General features: G+C 35.7%; 1 protein-coding gene across 1 annotated transcript in view; it reads left to right on the top strand.

Moving 5' to 3' along the window:
• Positions 1-1,654: 1,654 nt before the first annotated feature.
• Positions 1,655-23,197, top strand: part of NBN (nibrin) — a gene marked incomplete at both ends in the record, with an annotated part of 31,897 nt that continues 10,354 nt past the window's right edge. Inside the window, 11 exons of the mRNA XM_084230236.1 lie at positions 1,655-1,691; positions 3,865-3,995; positions 5,106-5,254; positions 5,831-5,990; positions 7,619-7,722; positions 9,444-9,561; positions 10,129-10,322; positions 12,258-12,355; positions 15,538-15,655; positions 16,816-17,088; positions 18,814-19,258. Coding sequence (XP_084086362.1) covers positions 1,655-1,691; positions 3,865-3,995; positions 5,106-5,254; positions 5,831-5,990; positions 7,619-7,722; positions 9,444-9,561; positions 10,129-10,322; positions 12,258-12,355; positions 15,538-15,655; positions 16,816-17,088; positions 18,814-19,258 — 1,827 coding nt within the window. The remainder of the gene's footprint in view (positions 1,692-3,864; positions 3,996-5,105; positions 5,255-5,830; positions 5,991-7,618; positions 7,723-9,443; positions 9,562-10,128; positions 10,323-12,257; positions 12,356-15,537; positions 15,656-16,815; positions 17,089-18,813; positions 19,259-23,197) is intronic.

Raw genomic sequence — 23,197 nt, forward strand, 5'->3', positions numbered from 1 at the left:
TTGTATCCAGTGACCTTATTAAATTCACTTATTATTTCAAATTGTTTGCCAATAGATTCTTTTGGGGTTTGATGTACACAACTACATTATTCATGCATTACAGTGGAACTCTTCCTATTCCACGCCTTTTCTCTTTCTCCTTTATTACAATGACTAAAGCATCTAATACCACGTAATACAAGTAGTAAGCACATCTATGTTCTTGTTTCATTCTTCATGTCAGGAGGGAAACGTTCAATAATTTACCTTAAGTATAAAGAAAAAAAACAAAATTTTTTCAACAGATGCCCTTTATCAGGTCGAGGATGTTCCTTAATTTTCCAAGAAAATTTTTTTTCATCATGATGGCCTGTTGTATTTTATCAAATGAATTTCCTGCAAAGTACCAAGATGATTATATGATTTTCCTCCTTTTTTTCCTATTATTCTGGCAAATTCCATTGAGCGCCCCCCAGTTAACACCTACCCTTTCACTCTATAATAAACCTCACTTAGTCATAATTATCCTTTTTATATACCACCTGATTCAGTTTGCTAATTTTCTATTTTAGAATTTTACACCTATGTTCATAAAAGTTTGCTAAACCAGTCTTTTAAAGTGACATTTCTCCCCTTCTCATTGCAGAATGCTTTTGAAAACCAGAAATTATACCATCAGAAGTGTGCTCTTGAGTATTTACTTCGTAGTACATAGAATGGAGAATGGATTAATGTAGAAGGTGGATGGTAAAGGATTGGGAGGCTCCTGGAGTATTAAGGAGACCCTGAACTAGTTTGGAACAAGTGAAAATGGAAAAGAATAGACTTTTCATTATTGAGCTCTGGCTTAGATGAAAGTGTAGCATTGTGAAATTGAGAAGTTAGAACTTGATTTGAAGCTTGGCGAAGAGTAAAAACAGTGACTTGAGTTGGGGTGAAATCCTTATCTTCACCATAATTATCACCATCATTAATATCCATACAAAGGAATGACTGTAGTTTAAGAAATTGTAAATGCATAATAGTAACTTTATGTCTTTAACTTGCAAGTTTTCTTACCTCGCTTTGGAGTCCATTTAAACTACTGCTTCCATTCACAATCAGAAAAACAGTAGATAATCTTGTATTCCTTGAACACGTCAAAATGGGCTACAGACTTTTATCAATAGAACGCATTTCAATCAATACAGATTGTGCTGTTCCTTTTTTTTTTTTTTGAAGATTTATTTATTTATGCACACAAGAACTGGGGTACAGGCCAGAGATGTGGGAGTTGAGAGGATTCCCCAGAGACAAGAGTGGGGAACAAAACAGGCGGATTGACTGAAAGTCACTGCTGAGGGGAGCAGCGGACGAATCGGGAGAGAACTGCTGCGCCATGTGGGTAGCTTCCTAGCCGGGGACTCGAACCCGTGCTACAGAGGCTGCGGATTAGCTTCATAAATTGCGTCTTAACCCCTTGCGCCATCAGGGAGGCCTCTCGCGCTGTTCCTTTTATAACCACCAAGTGGCGACTGAGAGCCCGTCTCGCACTCCTGCCCATCCCGGGAGCGCCGCGCATCCCGGGAGCGCGCACGATAGCGGGCCCGCGCAGAGTCAGGCCTCGCGGCTGCGCACGCCCATCAGCTCCGCTGACGCAGCCGCTGGTGGGCCCGGAACCCCATGCTCCGGACCCATGTGGAAGCTCGTCCCCACCGCGGGCCCGGCCCCAGGTAAGGGCTGGCGGGAGGTGGCTGGAGACCGTATATTCGGGAGCAACTGCCGCGGTCCGAGGGTCTGCGGGGCGATGCTTCCGGTCCGGTCTCGTCCCTCTCCTCTCCTTCCGGTGCCGCCTTCCTTCCCGGCCCGCGAGGCGGTGGGACCCGGGTGGGAAGCCGAGGATCTAGAGCGTGGGCACCGCGTGGGCTTCCGGCGCGTGCGCGCGGCGCCTCCTGGGCGTGGGCGGTCGGGTCGCTGTGACGCTGGGTGCCTTTCCCAGTGGTCGGCCCGCTCGGGACCCTGCGCGGGCGAGACCAGACCGAACTGGGCGTGGCGGCCTGCCCAGCAGAGCCGTGGCCCACCCCTAGTTGTGATACCCGGGGTCTTAAACTTGTGGAAACTTAGTATCAGGCATCGCGGGCTAGCCCGCACAGCGGCAGCAGATGGCTGTCTCCAGACGCCGCCTGTTTGTGTGAACAGCCACAGAGATGACTTGGATAAATGGCAACCACGAGAAATGATTTCACTGCGTTTATCCACTTTGGGCTCAGAACACCCCCCACCACCTCACCCCCAAAGTAGCATTTTTGTTTTGTTTTCTGCATTTCCGGCAGTGGAACGTGGTTATCTCCTTTTAATTGGCCGCCCAGTGTTGTCAGTCCCTGTTGGTAGAAGGCCGTAGCCTATGACTGAGGCGTGCCCTGCAGGAAGTTTACTTTATCGTGGGGCATAAAAGATCTATCTAGAGGCAAAATTGACCGTGTGAGAGGATGGAGAAGGCTAAACGAATGGTAGGGGAAATGGGTGCTATAGAGACTCAAAGATCAGAGTATCTCTGTGGACCCGGAGCAGTGCAGAGGTAGAGCAAACTAGCCAAGGAGGATTCTGTTACTTTGGAAGATCAGTTTGAGCCAGTGACTGTCTGACTTATCGTAGAGTGATCGCAGAAAAAAGATGCTTCAGGGGCCTCCCCGGTGGCCCAAGGGGTTAAGATGCAACCTGTGAAGCTATCCGCAGCCTCTGCAGCATGAGTTCCATGCCAGGTCAGGGAGTAACCCATACGGTGCAGCAGACCTCTCCTGTCTCGCCTGCTGTCCCCTCAGCAGTGTAGTTCAGTAGATCTGCCTGTTCTGTTCCCCACTCTATCTCTGGTGAATCCTCTCACACACACACACCCCACCTCCGGCCTGTACCCCAGATCTTGTATGCATAAATAAATCTTTTTTTTTTAAAAAAAAAAAAAAAGATGTTTCTAGCATCGATGGCTGGCATTCTTAACTTTGGGGAGAGATACTGAATCAGAATCAAATGGAAACCATGGGACCATTCCTCTTAAAAACAAACAAAAACCATAAACATTTTTCCTAACAGTCTACTCTAAGAATCTCTGATATGTTAAAATATAACCCAAACCTGGTTAAGGCTTACCCGACTCTTTCCTGCTTGTATGGATTTTCTTTTCTAATCACTCTGTTTTAGGGCAGCCCCGATATTGAACAGGTTGCCTGGCTGTGGGTCCTCACCCGCGCACTTAAAAGGGACATCCTTTTCCCCCTAACAACTCCACCATTCCTGTAATGGAATCATGTCTCCAATCTATGTGCTATTCCAACAATATATGATTTCCAATATTCTTTACAAAATAGCCCTTACCCATTGATGTGAAATGCTACCTTTGATATGAAAATATGCATTAGAATTTGTTCTGCACTTTTCCTGAATTGATCTTTTTTATTCCTGACCCAATACCATACTTTTTAATAACCTATAGTTTTATGTCATTTTACCATCTGGTACAGGAAGTACCCATAATATTCAAATTTCTCTTGACAGTTTTTTTAACATTCATATTTCTGATGCATTTTTAAAATTCATTGACTAAGTTCCAAATAGACTAATGTGATTTTGTTTGGTAAGGCATTAAAATGATAATTGGGGTGATCATTGACTTTTCAATATTCTTTTCACTTTAGAAAAATGGTAATATTTTACCTCTCATTAGATAACCTTATGTGTTCTCCAGTGAGGCTTATTAGAAAAAAAGTTAAATTTATAAAAATCCATTATTAACATTTAAATAGTTAAATAAAAAGATTTTCTCTAAATGTTCGTCATACCCTTATCATATATACATTTATATCCATGTGTGTATCAATTTGCTGTCTTTTCTTTTTTAAATTCTCTTAGAGCCATACAGACTTTTGACTGGTGTTGATTACTTAGTTGGAAGAAAAAACTGTAACATTCTAATTGAAGATGATAAGTCAATCAGTAGAGATCATGCTGTGTTAACTGCAAATTTTTCGGTCAACAACCTGGTAGGTTGCAGATTTTATTTCACTAGATTAGTCAGGTGTTTGAAATAAAAAAGATTATTTTAGGGATATGTAAGTGGGTTCATAGGACTTTCCAGTTCTTAAGTCTGGTTTTTTAAAATGTTAATAAGATTAAATACTTATTTTGGTAGCAATGGTTTTGTTTATGTTGAAATTTTAAATTTCTTCATTTTTTTTAACGTTTTAGTGATTTACCAGCTCATAGGAATTATAACATATTTGTATTTATTCACTTGAACACTTACTGCTTACTATGTGTCAACCTCAATGTTAAACCTGGCAATAGACCAGTGAATAGACCATTATGACTCCTGCACTAAAGAGTTTTATATAGCCTTGTGAACAGAAGTATTTCCCTTATAACATAGGTTGTCACAATGGGAATTGATTTGTTTTACCAGGGAATACAGCTGTTGGTTGGTTGGCTGTGCACAGCTCCTCTTAAATGCTTTTGAATTTATTTTGTTCATTTGTTAATTTTAATCAGAATCATTGATGATAAAAGTAATACAAATGTATACAAATAACTGTAATGGTGCCAGTGGTAATAAGAAAAGTCATTATTTTGAACAAAGACTGCATATCAGCAAATGCTGGATCTGTTAAGTGATACTTAGGTTTTATTTACACATTCTTAAAGGTATAGAAAAACAGTGCTGAAATTCCTAAAGAAAAATTAAAATTGTCAGCCACTCCAGTCTTTCTAATTAAATCAGTTTTTATTATGTGATCGTGATGTTAAAAAAAAAAAGCTTCCCAAGTTATCAATTATGCATGATATAGACTGTACAAATATTAATTATCTGCTATGTGAAATTGAGGGGCAGAAAACCTCCACTGACTTACAAAAATAAAGAAAATGTATTTTCTAAGGGGAATGATCCTGAAATTTAGACATTTTCCATTAATTGTTAATTGAGTGATCATTCTTTTCAGGCAACCAGAACAATTGACTCCATGACTTATTGTGCTGGGAAGTTAACCACTTATTTATTGCCTAATCAAAAAGTTAGCAACATGTGCTTTTGAAACCTTTTCCATTAGGAAATGTATTTACTGTGTTATAAAATACTTTTATTATTTTTTTTCCAGAGTCAATCAGATGAAATTCCTGTGTTAACAATAAAAGATAATTCCAAGTATGGTACCTTTGTTAATGAGGAAAAAATGCAGAATGGCCTTACACGCACTTTAAAGACAGGGGATAGAGTTACTTTTGGAGTGTTTGAAAGTAAATTCAGGTAGGAATGGAATTGATATTAAAAGTAAACAACTTTACTTTTGAACTAATCAAATTCTAAAAGGCAAGGATATTAATGAAGACCATCTAATTCCTCTGCTACTTAGTCCTGAGAACCTTGACAGGAGCTACATTTGTTTGATTCTAACTAGGTGAAAGTAATGTTAACTTTGATCATCGTTTTTTTCTTAATTGCAACTCAAGACTTAGGAAATGATCACTTCATCAGTCAGGAAGTTTTATAATACATACATATTAAAGTTAATACTTGGTATTAACTTTTCTGCTGTTGGTCTGTTGATTTCCCCAGATGTGAGCCTGTATATTCAAAATTGCTGGACACCAGCAGGAAAGGTGATGCAGTTTGGGCAAAAAAAAGAAGCTGCAGAACAGATGTGGTCATGAAAATGCCATAAATGGGGTGGCAGTGGGGATGCATTTTAATAAACTAAATAAATAAATGTTACAGTATTTTAAAGTAACACCATGTGACATGAGTTTCAAGTTTAAAGTACTCTAAGTTGCTAAATCCATAACTATGGTGACATAACTTTATATACCTTATTCTCATTTACAGAGTAGAGTATGAGCCTTTGGTCACGTGTTCTTCTTGTTTAGATGTCTCTGGGAAAACTGCCTTAAGTCAAGCTATATTACAGCTTGGAGGACTTAATGTAAATAATTGGACAGAAGAATGTACGCACCTTGTCATGGTATCAGTTAAAGTTACCATTAAAGTAGGTAATGCCTTGTTACATTGAAATAAGTTCTGGGGGCCTCCCCGTTGGCGCAGCGGTTGAGCGCTGGGTTGCGAAGCTGCCCGCAGCCTCTGCAGCGCCGGTTCGATCCCCGGCTGCTCCCTGGCCACTGGAGGAGGGTCCCACATGGCGCGCAGACCTCTCCTGCCGCCCGCTGCTCCCCTCAGCAGTGTACTTCGGTCCTTCTGCCTGCTCTGCTCCCTGCTCTGGCTCTGGTGAATTCTCTCACCCTCCCACGCTTCTGACTGTACCCAGTGCTTGTATAAATAAATAAATAAACGAATAAACGAATAAATAAATAAATAAATAAATCTTAAAAAAAAAAAGAAATAAGTTCTGGATATTTAAGCTTATTTACCCATTAAAGTAATTTACTTTAAAACTATCAGAACTGCTAGTTGTAGATATATGCGTGTGTATATATCTATGTGTATGTGTGTGTATGTGCCACATCCACATATATATGCCAAACCCATACCTTTGTAAACCATTCAGATTAAAATTGCTTTTCACATAACCTGCCAAAGCACATAAAATTGTATTTTTGTGTTTTTGTTGTAGCATTTAAAAAAAATAATTTAAATTTCTGTACTTGGAATATTTCTTAGAATTATGTTGAGTCTTCTTGGTTTTCATTTTCACTGCCAATGCTAGTGTTTTCTGTTCTCAAGCTTTGTCACTATGTCTTTTTTGAGGCTTGTAGATTTTTAATTCACTTTTCCTTGAAGGCCTTACATATATGTTCTTATTTTGAACTTTTACCCAACCTCATATAGTTACTTCTTTTTTTAAATTTTAATTTTAATTTTTTTAAGACAGTTTATTTTTATTTTTATTTTTTTAAAGATTTATTTATTTATTTATACAAGCACTGGATACAGTCAGAAGCGCGGGAGGGTGAGAGAATTCACCAGAGCCAGAGCCGGGAGCAGAGCAGGCAGAAGGACTGAAGTACACTGCTGGGGGGAGCAATGGGCGGCAGGATTGGTCTGCGCACCATGTGGGACCCTCCTCCGGTGGCTGGGGAGCAACTGGAATCAAACCAGTGCTGCAGAGGCTGTGGGCAGCTTCGCAACCCAGCGCTCAACCGCTGCGCCACTGGGGAGGCCCCTCATGTAGTTACTTCTTTATTTACTTTCTTGAAAGGACTTTATTCCATAGTTGAAATATGTTCAAAAGGCAATTAGGCAGAAAAGATCTTGTCTCTCTCGCTTATCGCTTCACATTTGTCTTTTATGGACCACATGTTGTGTTTCCTCAATTCTAAGATACATGTTTTAACATTTTTGGAGTACATTCTTCAACTGACTCGTACTTTATTTTATGTTGTTCTATTCTACCCCACCTCAAGCAGTTTTCAATTTAATATTATAATCAGTGACTTCTTATAATTGATCATATAAGGATCTGTATACTAAAACTAAGCAGAAACCAAATATTAACTTTATTTTTATAGATTGTAACTTCTTTGTAAATGTAGAGAGATCAGTCAGATGGGAAAAAACCACAGTAAAACAGCCCTTTTATAATCCATAACTTAAAACTTTTCTTTTAAAAAGAAAATTACATTTAAATATTTGTATTCACCTATATTTTCCTCTTTTTAGACAATATGTGCGCTCATTTGCGGACGTCCAATAGTTAAGCCGGAATATTTTACTGAATATGTTAAAGCAATTCAGTCCAAGAAACAGGCTCCACAAATTGAAAGGTATATTGTGTATTTTCAATGTAATATGATATGTAACAATATATGATAGCACTGATTTTATTTAGGTTAATTTCCTCTTTAGTGACTATTTCAGGATAGTCATTAAGTTATACTTCAGTTTAATGAAGTTTTTTGTTGTTGTATAGTTCAGGATATTATAGTTCAGTTTAATGAAGTTTTTTTGTTGTAGTTGAAAGGTTCTCCATATTTTTTGTTTGTTTGTCTTATCTGTGAAACAAATGTTACACGATGTGCCAGCATTTAAAGAAAAAAATGAAAGACAGTGGTACAGAGGTACAGTACAAAGTACACTTGCCTGTGGGGTTCCTGGAATTGTGTGATGCAGCAACCACATTCCAGAGCCAAATAGTTCCAGGCCATATTTTAACAGCACTGTGGCCTTGAGCATGGAGCTCATGGCTTCTAAGTGTTGCTTACCTCCTTTGGGAAAGTGAGACTAATATTTTTCCTACTGATTCTTTAAGTATTCAATGCAGGTATTAGTTATTTTAAGTAATAGTCTATCCAAATTTTGAGTACATTGTCTAGCATCGTAGTAGAATTTTATAAAGAAGTGTTGCTAATTGCAGCAGTATCTAGAAAGATTCATAATTATCTACTGTATGTTGAGGAGGAATACACCTGGACTTTTTTTTATTACCTTATAAGCTGTGTTGCCCAATGTAGGGTGTTTTAGGGCCTGTATTATATATTTGATGTTTGTCTGCTTTTAAAAGTAAATGAAAATCAAATCAGTTGCTGACTGGATAATTCAAACCAAATCGTGCTAAAAGTCTGCTAAATTTAACACTAAAATCAATGAAATATCAAGCCATAAAAAGATATGGAAGTAACTTAAAGGCATAGTAAGTGAAAGAAGCCATTCTTAAAAGCTACATACTGTATTATTCCAACTATATGACATTCTAGAGAAGGTATCCACAAAATAACTAGCTGGGAGCTTTATTGCAGTTGCATTTAGTCTATAGATCAAATTGGGAAGAACTGACATCCTGATGATATTGAATCTTCTTATCCATAGACATTAGTAATATTTCATAAGGTGGTAGATATGCTGAAAGGTTGGTCAGTTAAAGAATAGCTATAGTAAGAGATCTGATAATAGAGAAAGTTGACACTATGGATTAATGAATTAGCTCTTGATTTCATTTCTTTGTTAATTTCCCCATTTCTGTCGATGATGGTAATGTTTTTATAGCAGTATGTTAATGAGCTGGAAGATTGTTTTTCAATCTCACATTAGATATTTTATTTAGAGTGACAAAATTAAGTAATTTAAAATATTTTGAGCTCCTTCAAAGAGACTTATAACAAATACTTGAAGTAGTAAGTTATAGAATTGGAACATTAGTTCCCAGGGACACACAAGGTGCCATCTCTTCTTTAGGAACAATTCTCTCAACCTTTTGTAAGTAATTGATTCATACAGAATTGTATCTTGTTATGAGTATCTATCTGTGGAATATATATTAGAAAATAAAGAAAAGTTCTGCTGTTCTGTGTGTCACACATTATCATATTTCTAGAAAAAAGAATTTAGGTTTTTTTTTTAATCATTTGTTACAGATCAAACTCTTTCAAAACATTCAGTGACATTGAGAATTATGCCTTTCTTGTGTCTACATAGCAGTGCCATTTACAAGTTTAATTGTGTAGCTACAAAGTAGCATATAATTAGAAAATTTTAAATATTTTTACAGTTTTTACCCAGCTATTGATGAACCAACTATTGGAAGTAAAAATATTGATCTGTCAAAACGAAAGGAAAGAAGACAAATCTTTAAAGGAAAAACATTTATATTTCTAAATGTCAAACAGGTAATATTATAAACTAAATTGTGCTAAAGAAAACATCACAATGTAGGATAAATTATTACTGTCATCAGTGGTTATTAATGAACTTCCTTTTGAGATTTTGTGTAGAAGTGTGAAGTACAGTAAACTACCCAGGCATCAGAACCTGCCTGTTGTTCATGATATGTGATTCTATTTCATAATATCTATTAGTTAAGCTTATATAAACATGTAAGTGGTGGGTGATGGGGACAGAAAACTTCTGTTTAAATTCTGTGCTGTTCAGTTAGTTAGCAGCTGTTGAATGTCTTCTGTATTCCAAAATGAGGGTTTTAGTAGTTTATGTTGTACATAGAAAAATCAGGAGAGTAAACCTCGTTACAGAACTATGTGGTAATCATGCCAGGACTGCAGCAGTACCTGGCAAATTACAGATCTGCTGAATGGAAGTCTAGGTTGTCCTGTCAAGAACTAGAACCAGTTCTATGTTATTTCTACTTTTATTTTACTTCACAAGTCAAATTCTTAAAATTATATAATGTATTCAATAAATTAATTTTGGCAGTTTCATTCCTTTTTTTTCTCTCGAAGCATAAAAAACTAAGTTCAGCCATTATTTTTGGAGGAGGAAATGCTAGATTGATAACAGAAGAAAATGAAGAAGAAGATAGTTTCTTTTCAACTCCTGGAACTTGTGTTGTTGATGTAGGAGTAACAAACTCACAAACCTTACTTCTCGACCCTCAGAAAAAGTGGATTCATTCAATTATGGATATGCTCCAAAGGTAGAGAATTATTCATTCATAATAAATGCAAGTAGATAATTTTATATGTAATTTTAAGGTTTTCTTTAAAAGAAAGAAATGTAGCAGTTGAGAAAGTTAAAAACTCAAATGAAATTGCCTGAAACAATTAAAATGGCAATAAAAATTTGTGCACCTCTTATATGTGCTGTTAAGGATAATGAGGGGGGATGTCAGATAGCTTAGTGTTTATGGTGCAGGAGAGTGAAAACTAAATTAATATTTTTTTCTTAGACTCTTCATTGGTATTAATAATCTTAGCAGTGTTGAAGCCGAGAAGTATTGTAAAAATAGCCAGGCTTGGCAGTCTTTTGACTAAAATCTGTTCACCCAGCAAATAGTAGGTAGGACATACAATATTTATCTGCCTGAAAAGTTCATAGATGTACATTTTCTTACCTTAGCAACTCCATAATTCATACCATGCCCACCACCAAATAAATGTTCATTCTCCATCCACCACCAAATAATTGACCTCCTCTGGTCACTCATTCTGTTTTCAGAATCTAAGGGTTTGCTTTTGTTTTATTTATATGCTTTTTGTTTTTTCTTTATATTCCACATGAGGGAAATGTATGCTATTTTTGTTTCTCCTTCTCAAGACAACATGGTCTCAATGGCAAAATTTCATCTTTTTTATGGAAAACTCTTTATTATACTAAATGTTAATTACCTTTTCTTTCATTGTCAATGCTTTTACCATTTAAGAAAACATTTTCTATTTATAGATCAAAAAAATAGGCACAGTATTTCTTTACTATTATTTTGATGTTTTGTTTTTCATTTCATGTCTGGGATTCTCTTGTATACCAAAGTTCTGTACATGCATGGGAATGGCTTTGACTTTATTCTGTTTCATTTGTTAATATGTTTATCCCTTTCTACATTTACTACATTGCCTTAATTCAACAGTGTTCAATGGAAGTAGTGTTAGTAGCTATTTTATCTCACTGTTGACTTTAAAAGGAATGCTTCCAATATTTCCTTATTTAGTATGATGTAGTTTTTGTATGACGTTGTTATTGAATTTTTTATAAAGTGTTTTTATTTTATATAGCCAATCTATAGCCAGTTTACATAGTATATTAAATTTAAGGTTTAAAAAAGTTAGTAGGGTAATAGCAATTTTGAGTCGCCTGAAATATAAGTATTAATTATAATACTTTTAAAAATAATTTTAGTATAAATCATTATAATTATAAATGTATAGTTGAACTGTTTATTTCAACCCAGTACATGCAGTGAAATAAATGTTAAGCATTCAAAAAATGCCTTTTGAATTACTACAACCACTTTAAAGAGTTCTACAATAAACATTAAAAGGAGTTTTATGACACTTTCTTAAATCTGAAAGTGTAGTTTCTCTATAGCATTATTCAGTTGTCTTTGTTTTATAAACCAGTCATTCACATTACAGAATAACAGAAGATAACTTCATCAGAAGATTTCCTAATATTTGTAAATTGGTAAAATGGTTTGATTTAACAAACTTAAAATTATAATAGCTATAGCTTATATATAGTTCTTATGCTTTTCTTCCTCCTTCCCACGCTCCCCTCTTTTCTCTATTGTTTTATCTTAGTAATCATAGATTTGCCTATACAGGTTATTTTATTGCTTCATCTGGCTGTTATATTTTCTTCTTATCTGAAAATGATAGAATTTTAGAATTGGATCTATATCTTTTACTCTGGATCTTTATTTTACAAAGTGAGATGATTGAGTTACTAAAATGTAGTGGATTTTCCCAATGAACATTGCCCCAATGAGTACCCTTGTACTCTTTTTGTATTTAAAAGTCTCTCCATACTAAAACTGTAATATCTTCTTAGGGAAAAAAAGATAAATTCCTTTTGACAGCACCTTAAAAAAGTTAGTTTTACTCTCTTGTCATACTAAACTATTTCTTTCTAATAGGCAGGGTCTTAGACCTATTCCTGAAGCAGAAATTGGATTGGCAGTTATTTTCATGACAACAAAGAATTACTGTGATCCTCAGGCCCTTCCCAGTACAGGTAATGAAAACATTAATTCTTTAGCAGCTTCATTGTGTAAGTTGAAAATAAAGTATATGCACCTTACTCTACACTTCTAGGGATGACTCCTTTCACCATCTTTTAACAAACTGAGCTATTTATTCATTTAATAAATATTTGTGAATCTCACTACTGAGCGCTATTCTAAGATCTAAAGACACATTGATGGATAGGGTAAACAAGAGATCTATTATTATGAAGCTTATGTTTTTAAGGTCAGGGTTCAGACAACAGGCAAACAAGGACATCTGATCAGTTCAGTCAGGGCTAAATACAAAGCGTAAACAAAAACAAGGTGATGTGATAGTCACTGGGAACTGGCTATTTTAGGTAAATGGTAAAGTAAGGACTCATGCATTTGAGCCTTATGCATCCTAAGTGACTAGAAAGTTAGCCATGGATTATCTGGATAGCAGGGAATTCCAGGAAGAAAACACTGATCACAATGTGAGTAGAATGAATTCTAGATTCAAAATGAAAGTGGAGAGAGGAGTAGAAAGCTGTTGTGGAGGTCCAGGTGAAAAAGAGCCTGGTGCCTTGGTCTGGGTGATATTAGTGAATATGCAGAAAAGAGAACAGATTTCAGGATATAATTTGAAACTAGATCTAGCAGAACATTTTTGTGGAGGAACAAGAAGTAATTCCTACTTTTTTGGGCGGATGAGGATGCATATTATAATCATCATCAAAATTTAGTCTCTAGGGCCTCCCCGGTGGCGCAGCGGTTGAGTGCTGGGTTGCGAAGCTGCCCGCGGCCTCTGCAGCGCTGGTTCGATCCCCCGCTGCTCCCCGGCCACCGGAGGAGGGTCCCACATGGTGCGCAGACCTCTCCTGCCGCCCGCTGCTCCCCTTGGCAGTGTGCTTCGGTCCTTCTGCCTGCTCTGCTCCCCGCTCTGGCTCTGGTGAATTCTCTCACCCTCCCGCGCTTCTGACTGTACCCAGTGCTTGTATAAATAAATAAATAAATAAATCTTTAAAAAAAAAAAGATAAAATTAAAAAAAAAAATTTAGTCTCTAAAATAATCCAGTTTAATTAGATGGGTGATATTTGCGTTTTATAGATTGTGAGAACTGGGGTACAGAAAGGTTAAGAAATTAGACAAAAATCACATAGCAAGTATTGTGATTCAGAATGACTTTTAAGTTAGGACATACTACATTGCTGATGGTATATATGTAAGGTTTTGAGAAATGATGAGGGTGTGAGAAATGATGAGAGATAATAGATATCTGATATGTTTTGTCAGGCTTGTATTTATTATTTGATAAGATGATTTATTCACTAGTTATATCTACTTTCCTCCACTGTGTACACTATGGCGGAGGACTCCGGGTGCTTTGATGGTATGATGACCACAACTGAGCAGAGAAATCTTATATTGTGAAAAAATAAACATGGTTGTTTAAAAAAAAAACTAAAAAATAAAACTCTCCAAGTCAGAATTGTTTTCTATATCCCTATACCTTTTATTATTTATTTTCTTGCATTTCAGTTAGACTTTCTTCTTACTTTGAAATATAATTAATTGTTTCCATGCCTCTTTCAGCCACTAGATTGATTATAGGCTGTTACTAAGTTTTGAATGCCCTGATATCAGGGAAATTACAGATTATTTCATGTCTTTATATTAAAAGGTAAGAGATCTCAAGGAGAAAAGCCAAATCTCCACAATTTATGGCCAAGCCAATCCTAAAATTTGAGTTTTCTGACCACTAAACCAGTTAGTATCTTTTTTGTTTTATTATTTCATGTAGAAACAGGTCATAAGGATGGAGTTATAATTAGTAGTAGCATTTTTGGCATTCACAGGTAGTTATATGGGTTCCAAGTCATACATATCTAACTGTCTGCACAATTTGGGGTAACAGTGAATGCATATTTCCTACTGTCCCTTTTCCCCTTTTCTTCCCTCTTCCTCCATACTCATTTATTTATTTCAACAAGTATTTATTAAGCTTTTGTTTAAACATTTGGAATAAAGAAATGAACGGGTCAGACTAAATCCCTGCCCTCATGGTTTTTTTTAGTTAGAAAGTTGTAAATAATCTTATTGTTGACAAACTAAAGTTGTTTTGGGTCATTAGATTCTATATGCATTTATAATTATGTTTCCTATAAGTCTGTGCAAGCTAAAATAAATTGTATCAATAGATATGCATGTTTTTAAGGAAATGCCAGTGAGCTTTTAAGGAGGTTGTTAAAGAGAATGACAGAAAACATTTAAGTGCCTGAATTTGGAATCAGTAATAAACATTCTTAAGCATGTGCTGTTCATGAGGTCCTAACAGTGATTATTTAGCCTAGCTACTCAATAAATGTCAGCTTTTAAAAATTTTCCGTTAACAATTTAAATCCATTAGCTTATTTATATCCACCATATACCAAACATTGCTCTAGTGTCCAGATACAGCAATGAACAAGACCTTTAATCTCTATACTCAAGGAGATTCCAAGTCTCCTAAGGAAAGTAACAAGTAAACAAGTACAGTGCAAAGTGATGATAATAACAGCTAACATTTGCATAGTACTTACTATGTTCTAAGCATTTTTCTTAGTGCTATTTATATATCAGTTCATTTTGTTCTCAGAACAACTTGTGAGGAAAGTATTATAATTATTCTCATTCTACAGATGAGAAAACTAAAGCATAGAAAAGTTAAATTACTTAACAAAGATCACACAGCTGGTGATAAGGGTGTTGAAAGTTAATAGAGCAATGTCAAGGGTAGTACAGAAGCTAAGATGAAGGACACTTAGTTCAGTGTGGGAGGTTCAAGAAAACTATGTCAGAAGAGTGGCACCTAAATTAAGCTGCTATTCTAATAAATAAGATGATGAAGCAATCAATGTGCTTTTCTGGAGTAGCCCAAAAATTTATGTCTGAAATGATTTTTGTATATGTCTTCTTTTCAAACAGTATATTCCTTAGAAAAATGAAACTCACATTGATTTTTATTGATGTTGACAGGACAATAGATATACTTTGTGTAGGGAAGAAATGTAATTTTTTGGTCTGCTGATTTAAAGTATAATTTGAGTTAGAATTTAAGCTCATTTTAATTTTGTTTCTTTGTTTTATTCAATGGGTTACCATGAAAGATTTGCTATAGCTCAAAATGATTTAATTTATATAAGCATCTTTTCATTTGTGTGATTTCAGAATTGAAGACAACTCCAGGGCCAAGCATTTCCCAAGACTTTTCAGTCAATGAGACAAGTGACCCAATGAATATTAAAACATATATAGCTGACACAGAATCAGAGCAAGCAGATACATGGTAAACAAACTATTGTTCATTTGGTACAAACAATAGTTTGATAGCAGATTGTTGTTGTTCTATCAATAGTGTATTCATGAAGTAAAATCAGGCCATTATCAGGTCATCTCTTAGAGTTAGAACATGAGACAATTACAAGGAAAACAATATTTTAGGGCAAGGGTCAGCAAATGTTCTGTAAAGGACCAGAGAGTTTGAAATAAATTTGTTGGTATTATGTGATGTTGCCTGTATTTGAATCATAATTTTGGAAACACTTTATATGTGTCTACTTGGATATCTAAATAGGTAATAGTTAATATTTTTTCATGTGGAGTTTCTGTTTTTTGATTTTTTTTTTTTTTTTTTTTGGAGAGCAGGGATACCTCTTTTGTGTTTTATGCTATTTTTCATTGAAGACTGTGTACTTTATTTTAAATATTCCATAATAATCTGTTCATATTGAAAGTCGCTTATATTGTCTTTGCATTAGGCCATATTTACATTTTTACTATATGTATATTGAGACCAGATACAACTTTTTAAAAAGCAACTGAATGTTTTGAAAGTCATTTGAACTACAGCTTTATTTTTCGTGTGTGACATAATAGGAAAAGCAGTATACATTCAGCCATACATTGTAGAACTGTGTGTATGTGTGTTTTTAAAATATTTTTCTGGTAATACAGAATTTTTTTGTAATGTAGACACTGTCATTTGGCTGGAATATAACCTTATCAATTCATCTAAAATGATTAATATCCTATTATATGTGATACTAGAAAGATGGGAGTTTATACTTTTTTTGGATTTTTCACTTTTTACTCATCTTTTTACATGGAAATAATTTTAAACACATCAAAAAAGACCTAGAATTAATTTTATAAAAGGATGCTAACTTGATACTCCATGTGTGTCTGGTAGTTCTGTGAGCATGCCTGATACATGCTACAGACAGTACAGAAGAGAAAGGTATCATCCATCTTCATCCAGGCATCCATCTTCAGGGAGCTTTGATTACACAGGTGCTACTTTATTGGGATAGTAAAATATATTGACTTAATTATTATCTCGAAGTTAAATTTGTTCTAAAACAATATTAGTATACTCGTTAAGAGACTTTCTTTACAGATACAAATGTTATAAACTGATTGTTTACCTTGCTTGCTTTTCTTCTACAGTATGGATTTGAGTGAAAGACCAAAAGATACCAAAATAACCAAAATGGAACAAAAGTTCAGATTGCTTTCACAAGAGGCATCTACTGTGAAGGAACCTCCCAAAATAGGCTCCAGTAATAATAATGTATCAAATTCTATGCTTAGGGTGAAAACCCCTGATTATCAGCTTTCACCTACTAAATTATCAGGTGTGAATAAAAGTCAAGGTCGGGCTTCTCAACATCAGCAGACCAACTCAATCAAAAACTACTTTCAGCCATCCACCAAAAAAAGGTACATTTTTAATAATTATACTCTGTAGCTGTGAAAGCCATGGCCCTTTGACCCCATTCCCTATTAAAATATCTAAACATCCATATTCACTGAAGTCATAGAGAGATCCTCCCTCACCTTTTTTCTTCGATACCTCAGCTTATCTGTTCTTTGATTTACCACTCTTCTGTTAAAGAACTTTTCCATACCTGAGTTTTTCAGTCTGTTTCCTAGGTCAACTTTTATTTCGTCTAGACTATGCACCATCAATTATTGTTTCAATATCTAGCACCTTCAATAGCTGTCCTAGGTCCTTTCTTCTGTACTCAAAACCTCTGTCCTACTTTTAGGACAAGATTTTTATCAAAGTCTTCCCTGACTTGGTTTCTTCCTCAGCCTGCTGCATTTTTGTGTTCTACAATCAATGTCAAACTTCTAAAAAAAAAAAGAGATCATTGTTATTGTTTGCATTTCTTCATGAACTTAACTATCAATATGTCATCTTGAAATGACATCATTAAAATTTACTTTTGACAAATTTGCAAAATCTACTGCCTTTTGGTAGCACTGAACACCTGAGCTTTTCCTCTCCTCATGATTTCTTTTGCTTTTGTGGTAGTGGTTTTATCCTGTGTCTTTTGCCTCTCTGACTTCCCCACTGACCCCTTTGAGGACTTCTTTTCCTCCTTCCTACCTTTTATATTCTGTGTATTCTACCTTCAGGGTTACATGATTTTATTGCACATGATCAATATATTGGACCCTAACTTCTTTATGCGTCACTTTTGTTTTTCCACTGGGATTTCCTGCTGCTATCCCAATGAATGTATCTAAATGTATTTAATGAATCTAAAAACTTTTCTCTCACTGAATGTATGTATATTTCTTAGTACTTTACTTTATCATAATCTTTGACTATTTCCTCTCTGCCTCTCCAAAATAATAGTGTTGATTTTTAATTTAGTGTCTTATATATCCCTCCATTTAAACCTGTTTATGTTGCTGTTTCAAACTCTGAAGTTATTACAAAACCCCTTGAAGGAATGGTATTAGATGGTGATGATGATAATTATTATTATAAAAATATCACCTTGGCTATTTCCATTCAACATGAATCCAGTAAATTCCTGGAAAGAAGACACCCAGTTTTGTGTCCTCTCTATGTCTAAGTACTACTTAAATGAATATTCAGTACTCATTGACTGAATGATACATTATTATATAGAAAACTGTTGTTCATATATTCTTGCATTGCTTGTAGTGTATAATCTCTACTGTATTTTGGGTTTAACCATTCTTACTTTCTTAAATCCAGTTCTCATCCTATCAATTTGTATCTTAGGGTAATTTTCCCCTGTTCACGTATTCCCTAAATTCATTTAGTAAGCAACAGTTCCTTTATATTTTAGCAACAAGTTCTTTGTGTTTTTTTACTTTTTCTTCCATATTACTTTGTCAGCTATTACATTATCAACTATTGCTACTTCCACTGCTATTCCACTTCCATTGCTAATTCCAGAAAGATAGCAATTGCCATATTGTTTGATCAGTCCTGTCAAAACAGTAAAGTGTATAAAAATTATGTACTGTTTTCAAATGCTTACATGTTGATTGCCAATGATATTGCTAATTAATAGAAACAAGAATATTACAAATTAAATGGGAGAAGGGTGGATATTGCCAAATTGAACAATTTAGCTATGTTCATTTTCTTATTTTCTGTTTTCTCCTTTTTTTAAATCTAAGGGAAAGGGAAGAAGAAAATCAAAGAAATTCTTCATCTAAATTAGCAAGAATAGAAATGTCTTGTTCTCTCTTAGAACAAACACAACCTATAACACCCTCAGTATGGAATAATAAGGAACAGCATTTATATCAGAAAGAGCCAGTGGACATAAACTCAGATAACTTATTTACAGAGATAGATGTTGAATCCTCTGTGAAAAATTCTGCCAGTAAATCTCTATCTACTGAAAAGCTAAGATCAGAAAAAAGAAGAGATAGGGATGATTTAGACATAGAGGATGAAGTATTAAAACAGTTATTCAAGAACATGAAACCAGAATTAGAAATTCAAGTGAATGTTCAAAAACAAGAGGAAAATGCCAATATTAAAAAAAGACCAAGATTGGATATAAAAACAAATGGCACTTTTAATGATGAAGCAACACTGGAAAATAACAAAATATCTGTAAGTAACAGGTATAAGAATTTGTTGATATATAAGGTTAATGTTAAAAAATTCAGTGATTTTCTTTGATAGTACAGTCATAATGATGTTTCAGTCAGTATCTGACTGCATATGCCGTGGTGGTCTCAATATTCCTATTGTCTAGTGATGTCACAGCCATAACTACTTGGGAGTGTTTTACACCAGCAGCAGCCTCATCTCATGTTTACTGTGTCTCTTGATAGCATCATTTTTCCTTCTGTTCGATTTAATATTGTGTTGTTTTATTCATAGTTGCCTCATAGCATACAAAACCACTGTTAGCGTTGCAGTCACAGAAAGAGGAAGTCACCTAACAATGCTTTTCTCAGAATGTATCCCCGTCATTAATTAATTAATTAATTAATTTTTAAAGATTTATTTATGCAAGCACTGGGTACAGTCAGAAGCACGGGAGGGTGAGAGAATTAATTAGAGCCAGAGCGGGAAACAGAACAGGCAGACTGACAAAATACACTGCTGAGGGGAGCAGCGGGCCAGCAGAAGAGGTCTGTTGCGCCATGTGGGACCCTCGCTGGTGGCCGGGGATTGAACCGGTGCTGCAGAGGCTGCGGGCAGTTTCACAGCTCAGCGCTCAACTGCTGCGCCCAGGGGAGGCCCCATCATTAATTTAAATGACACATGGCTGTATATAATAATGACAACAAATAAAACTGTTACTCATTTCTGCTTTAACAGATTTCTAGATTAGGCTATTGCTATTTCAGCAGGCATTTGGCCATGATGGTAAGTATAGGAGAGCCCTTAATAGAGTAAACAGGCATGGAAAGGTGAGAGTTACTAAGGCAAAGTAGCTACTAGATCAATTTTTAAGACAAAATGTGCATAATTTGGTCATAAAAGTCCTTTCCTATTTTATGGATCAGTAACGTGCTGCTATCCGTAAACTAGTTTATTAGGTGAGTACATAGACCTTACGAAGTCAAAATTTAATATTCTGACCTCCACATAGGTCCATTCTTGTTCGTGCTTATTGTCAGCCCTCCTATAAACAAGACCAAGAAAAAGGATAAAGATTAAGTGATTGGAGAGTATAGTGATTCCATATAAGGGTTTGTTGAAAATATAGTGTGTATTAAGCACTACCTAAATCTATAAGTACTATTGAAAAAAACAAAATATATGTCTATTTAGCCTATATTTTGTCATTTTCATATGAGGAACTTGTTTCTTAATTCTTATGAGAGCCCTAAGTGCCCTCCTGTGGACCAGAATCATATGGTAAATCATATGGCATCAGAATCATATGGTAAACTTTTAACAACTATGGCAACTACACTAAACCCCCAAAGATCCTGGTTCAGTACTCTAATTTTCTTCCCAGAAATTTCCCTCATTATAAGTATTTAAGCATTCCTTTTTTGCTGTTTTTAACAATTTTAACAGCTAAGTTTTATAGTCTAAATAATGGTATCAGGGAATAGGATTATTTTATTATGTTTTATAATTCTATAGTATAATTTCTTCTAACCTTATTCCTCTGATTCTGAATTCTGCATAAAAATACAGCACAAAATAATTACGTTGCAGTAGACTTTCCAAGAGTGAATTGTAGTTTGTGGTATCACAAACTTTTGGATATTCCAAAAGTTAAATTACTTTATTCTAGCACCAAACTTTTTATATTGAAAAATTTGTTACAAAAATATTTTTATTTTCAATGTAAAATAATTATTTAAACTTTTTATTCTGAGATAATTGTTGATTTTCATGCAGTTGTAAGAAATTTTACATAGTGATACCATATACACACTTCACCCAAGTTGTCCTAATTGTAATGTCTTGAGTTTCTACTGTCTAAGATCACTACAGGAAATTGATATGATACAATTTGTCAGCCTTACTCAGACAATGTGAGGTTATTTTTAAGTCTTTCATTATTATCATTTTAAGAATTGTCTAAAAGTTCTAGTGGATCTTCATGGATTATACTTATTTTTTTCTAGCTGCAAAAGAGATTATCAGGGGAAAAAATTAATCCTTTTATATAAAAATATTTACAATTTTAAGAAGGTAAAATTGTGATAACTCTTTTGACCTTGAATTCCTTGGCTGTATTTCAGAAAGGCAATTCCTAAAATATGTTTATGGTAGATGCCATTTTTCTACTTAGGAATTTAAATATAGGTTATAACATCTCTACAGGATTTTCTGTGAACTGAAATATTAGCTAGATATTCCTGCTAAGAGTTCATCCTTATAAAAATTACATTTGTCCCTCAGTCTTGGCCTTACTTTTTTTTTTTTTTAAGATTTATTTATTTATGTATACAAGAGCTGGGGTACAGGCCAGAGGTGGGGGGTGAGAGGATTCACCAGAGACAGAGTGAGGAACAGAACAGGCAGATTGACCGAAGTACACTGCTGAGGGGAGCAGCAGGAGTCAGGAGAGGTCTGCTGCGCCATATGGGCTGCTCCCTGGAGGGGGATCGAACTTGTGCTGCAGTGGCTGCGGACAGCTTCATAAGTTGGATCTTAACCCCTTGCATCGCCAGGGAGACCCTTGGCCTTACTTTTAACCTCCCAAGTCTTCATAAAATGCATATATGACTTGCCATCCTTGTTAACATGTTTCTCAACAGTATCCAGAGTGTCTACAGAATATCTTTCCTCACCCCCATTCTACTCTCCTATCTTAAATTAAGGCTTCCTCCTCTTAAAACTTTAGCATCTTCCAAAACTCTATAGTCGTAGCTGCCACTAACTGAATAGCATCATTTCGTTAGAGCCACCCTGAGTTCTATGTCCATTGAGCCAATTAGGAAACTGACAGTAGGTGTTAGGTGACTTGGAATGTCATTAAGTTAGAGTTTGACAACTGGGACAGAAACACAGGCCTATCCTGTCCTTTGGGCCATTCCTTTTGTCAGCTTTCTCAGAGTGTCATTCATTCATTCAGTTATTGTAGGGATTGGACATGCTACCATGAAAGACTGTCAGAGAGAAAAAATTCAGTAGACCCGTAGGAGCTAAACTCTTCAGGTTTTGGTGAAAAACCCAATATGAGAGAGAGGAAAGAGTATAAGATAATACCAATGTAGGATGTAGTACAATTCTCTGAGATAAGAAATAACAACTTGCTCAAGAGGATGAGCAAGTTTGAGGAAATAGAGTAGGATAAGAAGATGCAGGGAAGTAAAAATGTTCAGATTGCGATAAAACTTTCCAGTGGATGATAAAGTGCTCAGACTAAGTAAAAAGGTCAATGGTGGGCTTGAAATGTGATTGTTTTTTTTAAAGATTTATTTGTGTATTTATACAAGTACTGAGTACAGTCAAAAGCGTGGAGGGTGAGAGAATTCACCAGAGCCAGAGCAGGGAACAGAACAGGCAGACGGACGAAATACACTGCTGAGGGGAGCAGTGGGCATGGCAGGAGAGGTCTGCGCGCCATGTAGGACCCTTGCCGGTGGCTGGGGATCAAACTGGCGCTGCAGAGGCTGTAGGCAGCTTCGCAGCCCAGCGCTCAACGGCTGCACCACCAGGGGAGGCCCTTGAAATGTGAATTTTTAATCTTACTTTTGAGAAATAGAAACATTAATTCTCTTTAGCCCCCAATTATGCACTAGGTATATTTTGTTTTCTGCTCTTTGTAACCTTTAAAATAAAATGTGAATTTTTTATTAGAATTATTGAAAGAAAATCTGATGTAAAACCACATGTCCTCTACGTATCCAAAAGCATTATAGTTTTTATTTTTTTAAATATTTATTTATTTATGCATACAAGAGCTCGGGTACAAGCCAGAGTTGCTGGGGGTGAGAGGATTCACCAGAGACAGAGTGGGGGACAAAACAGGCAAATTGACCAAAGTCCACTGCTGAGGGGAGTACACTGCAGTGAAGCGAGTCAGGAGAGGTTGCACCATGTGGGTTGCTCCTTGGCCAGCTGGGGATCGAA

This window comes from Talpa europaea, assembly GCF_964194135.1.
Source record: "Talpa europaea genome assembly, chromosome: 3".
NCBI classification, from domain to species: domain Eukaryota; kingdom Metazoa; phylum Chordata; class Mammalia; order Eulipotyphla; family Talpidae; genus Talpa; species Talpa europaea.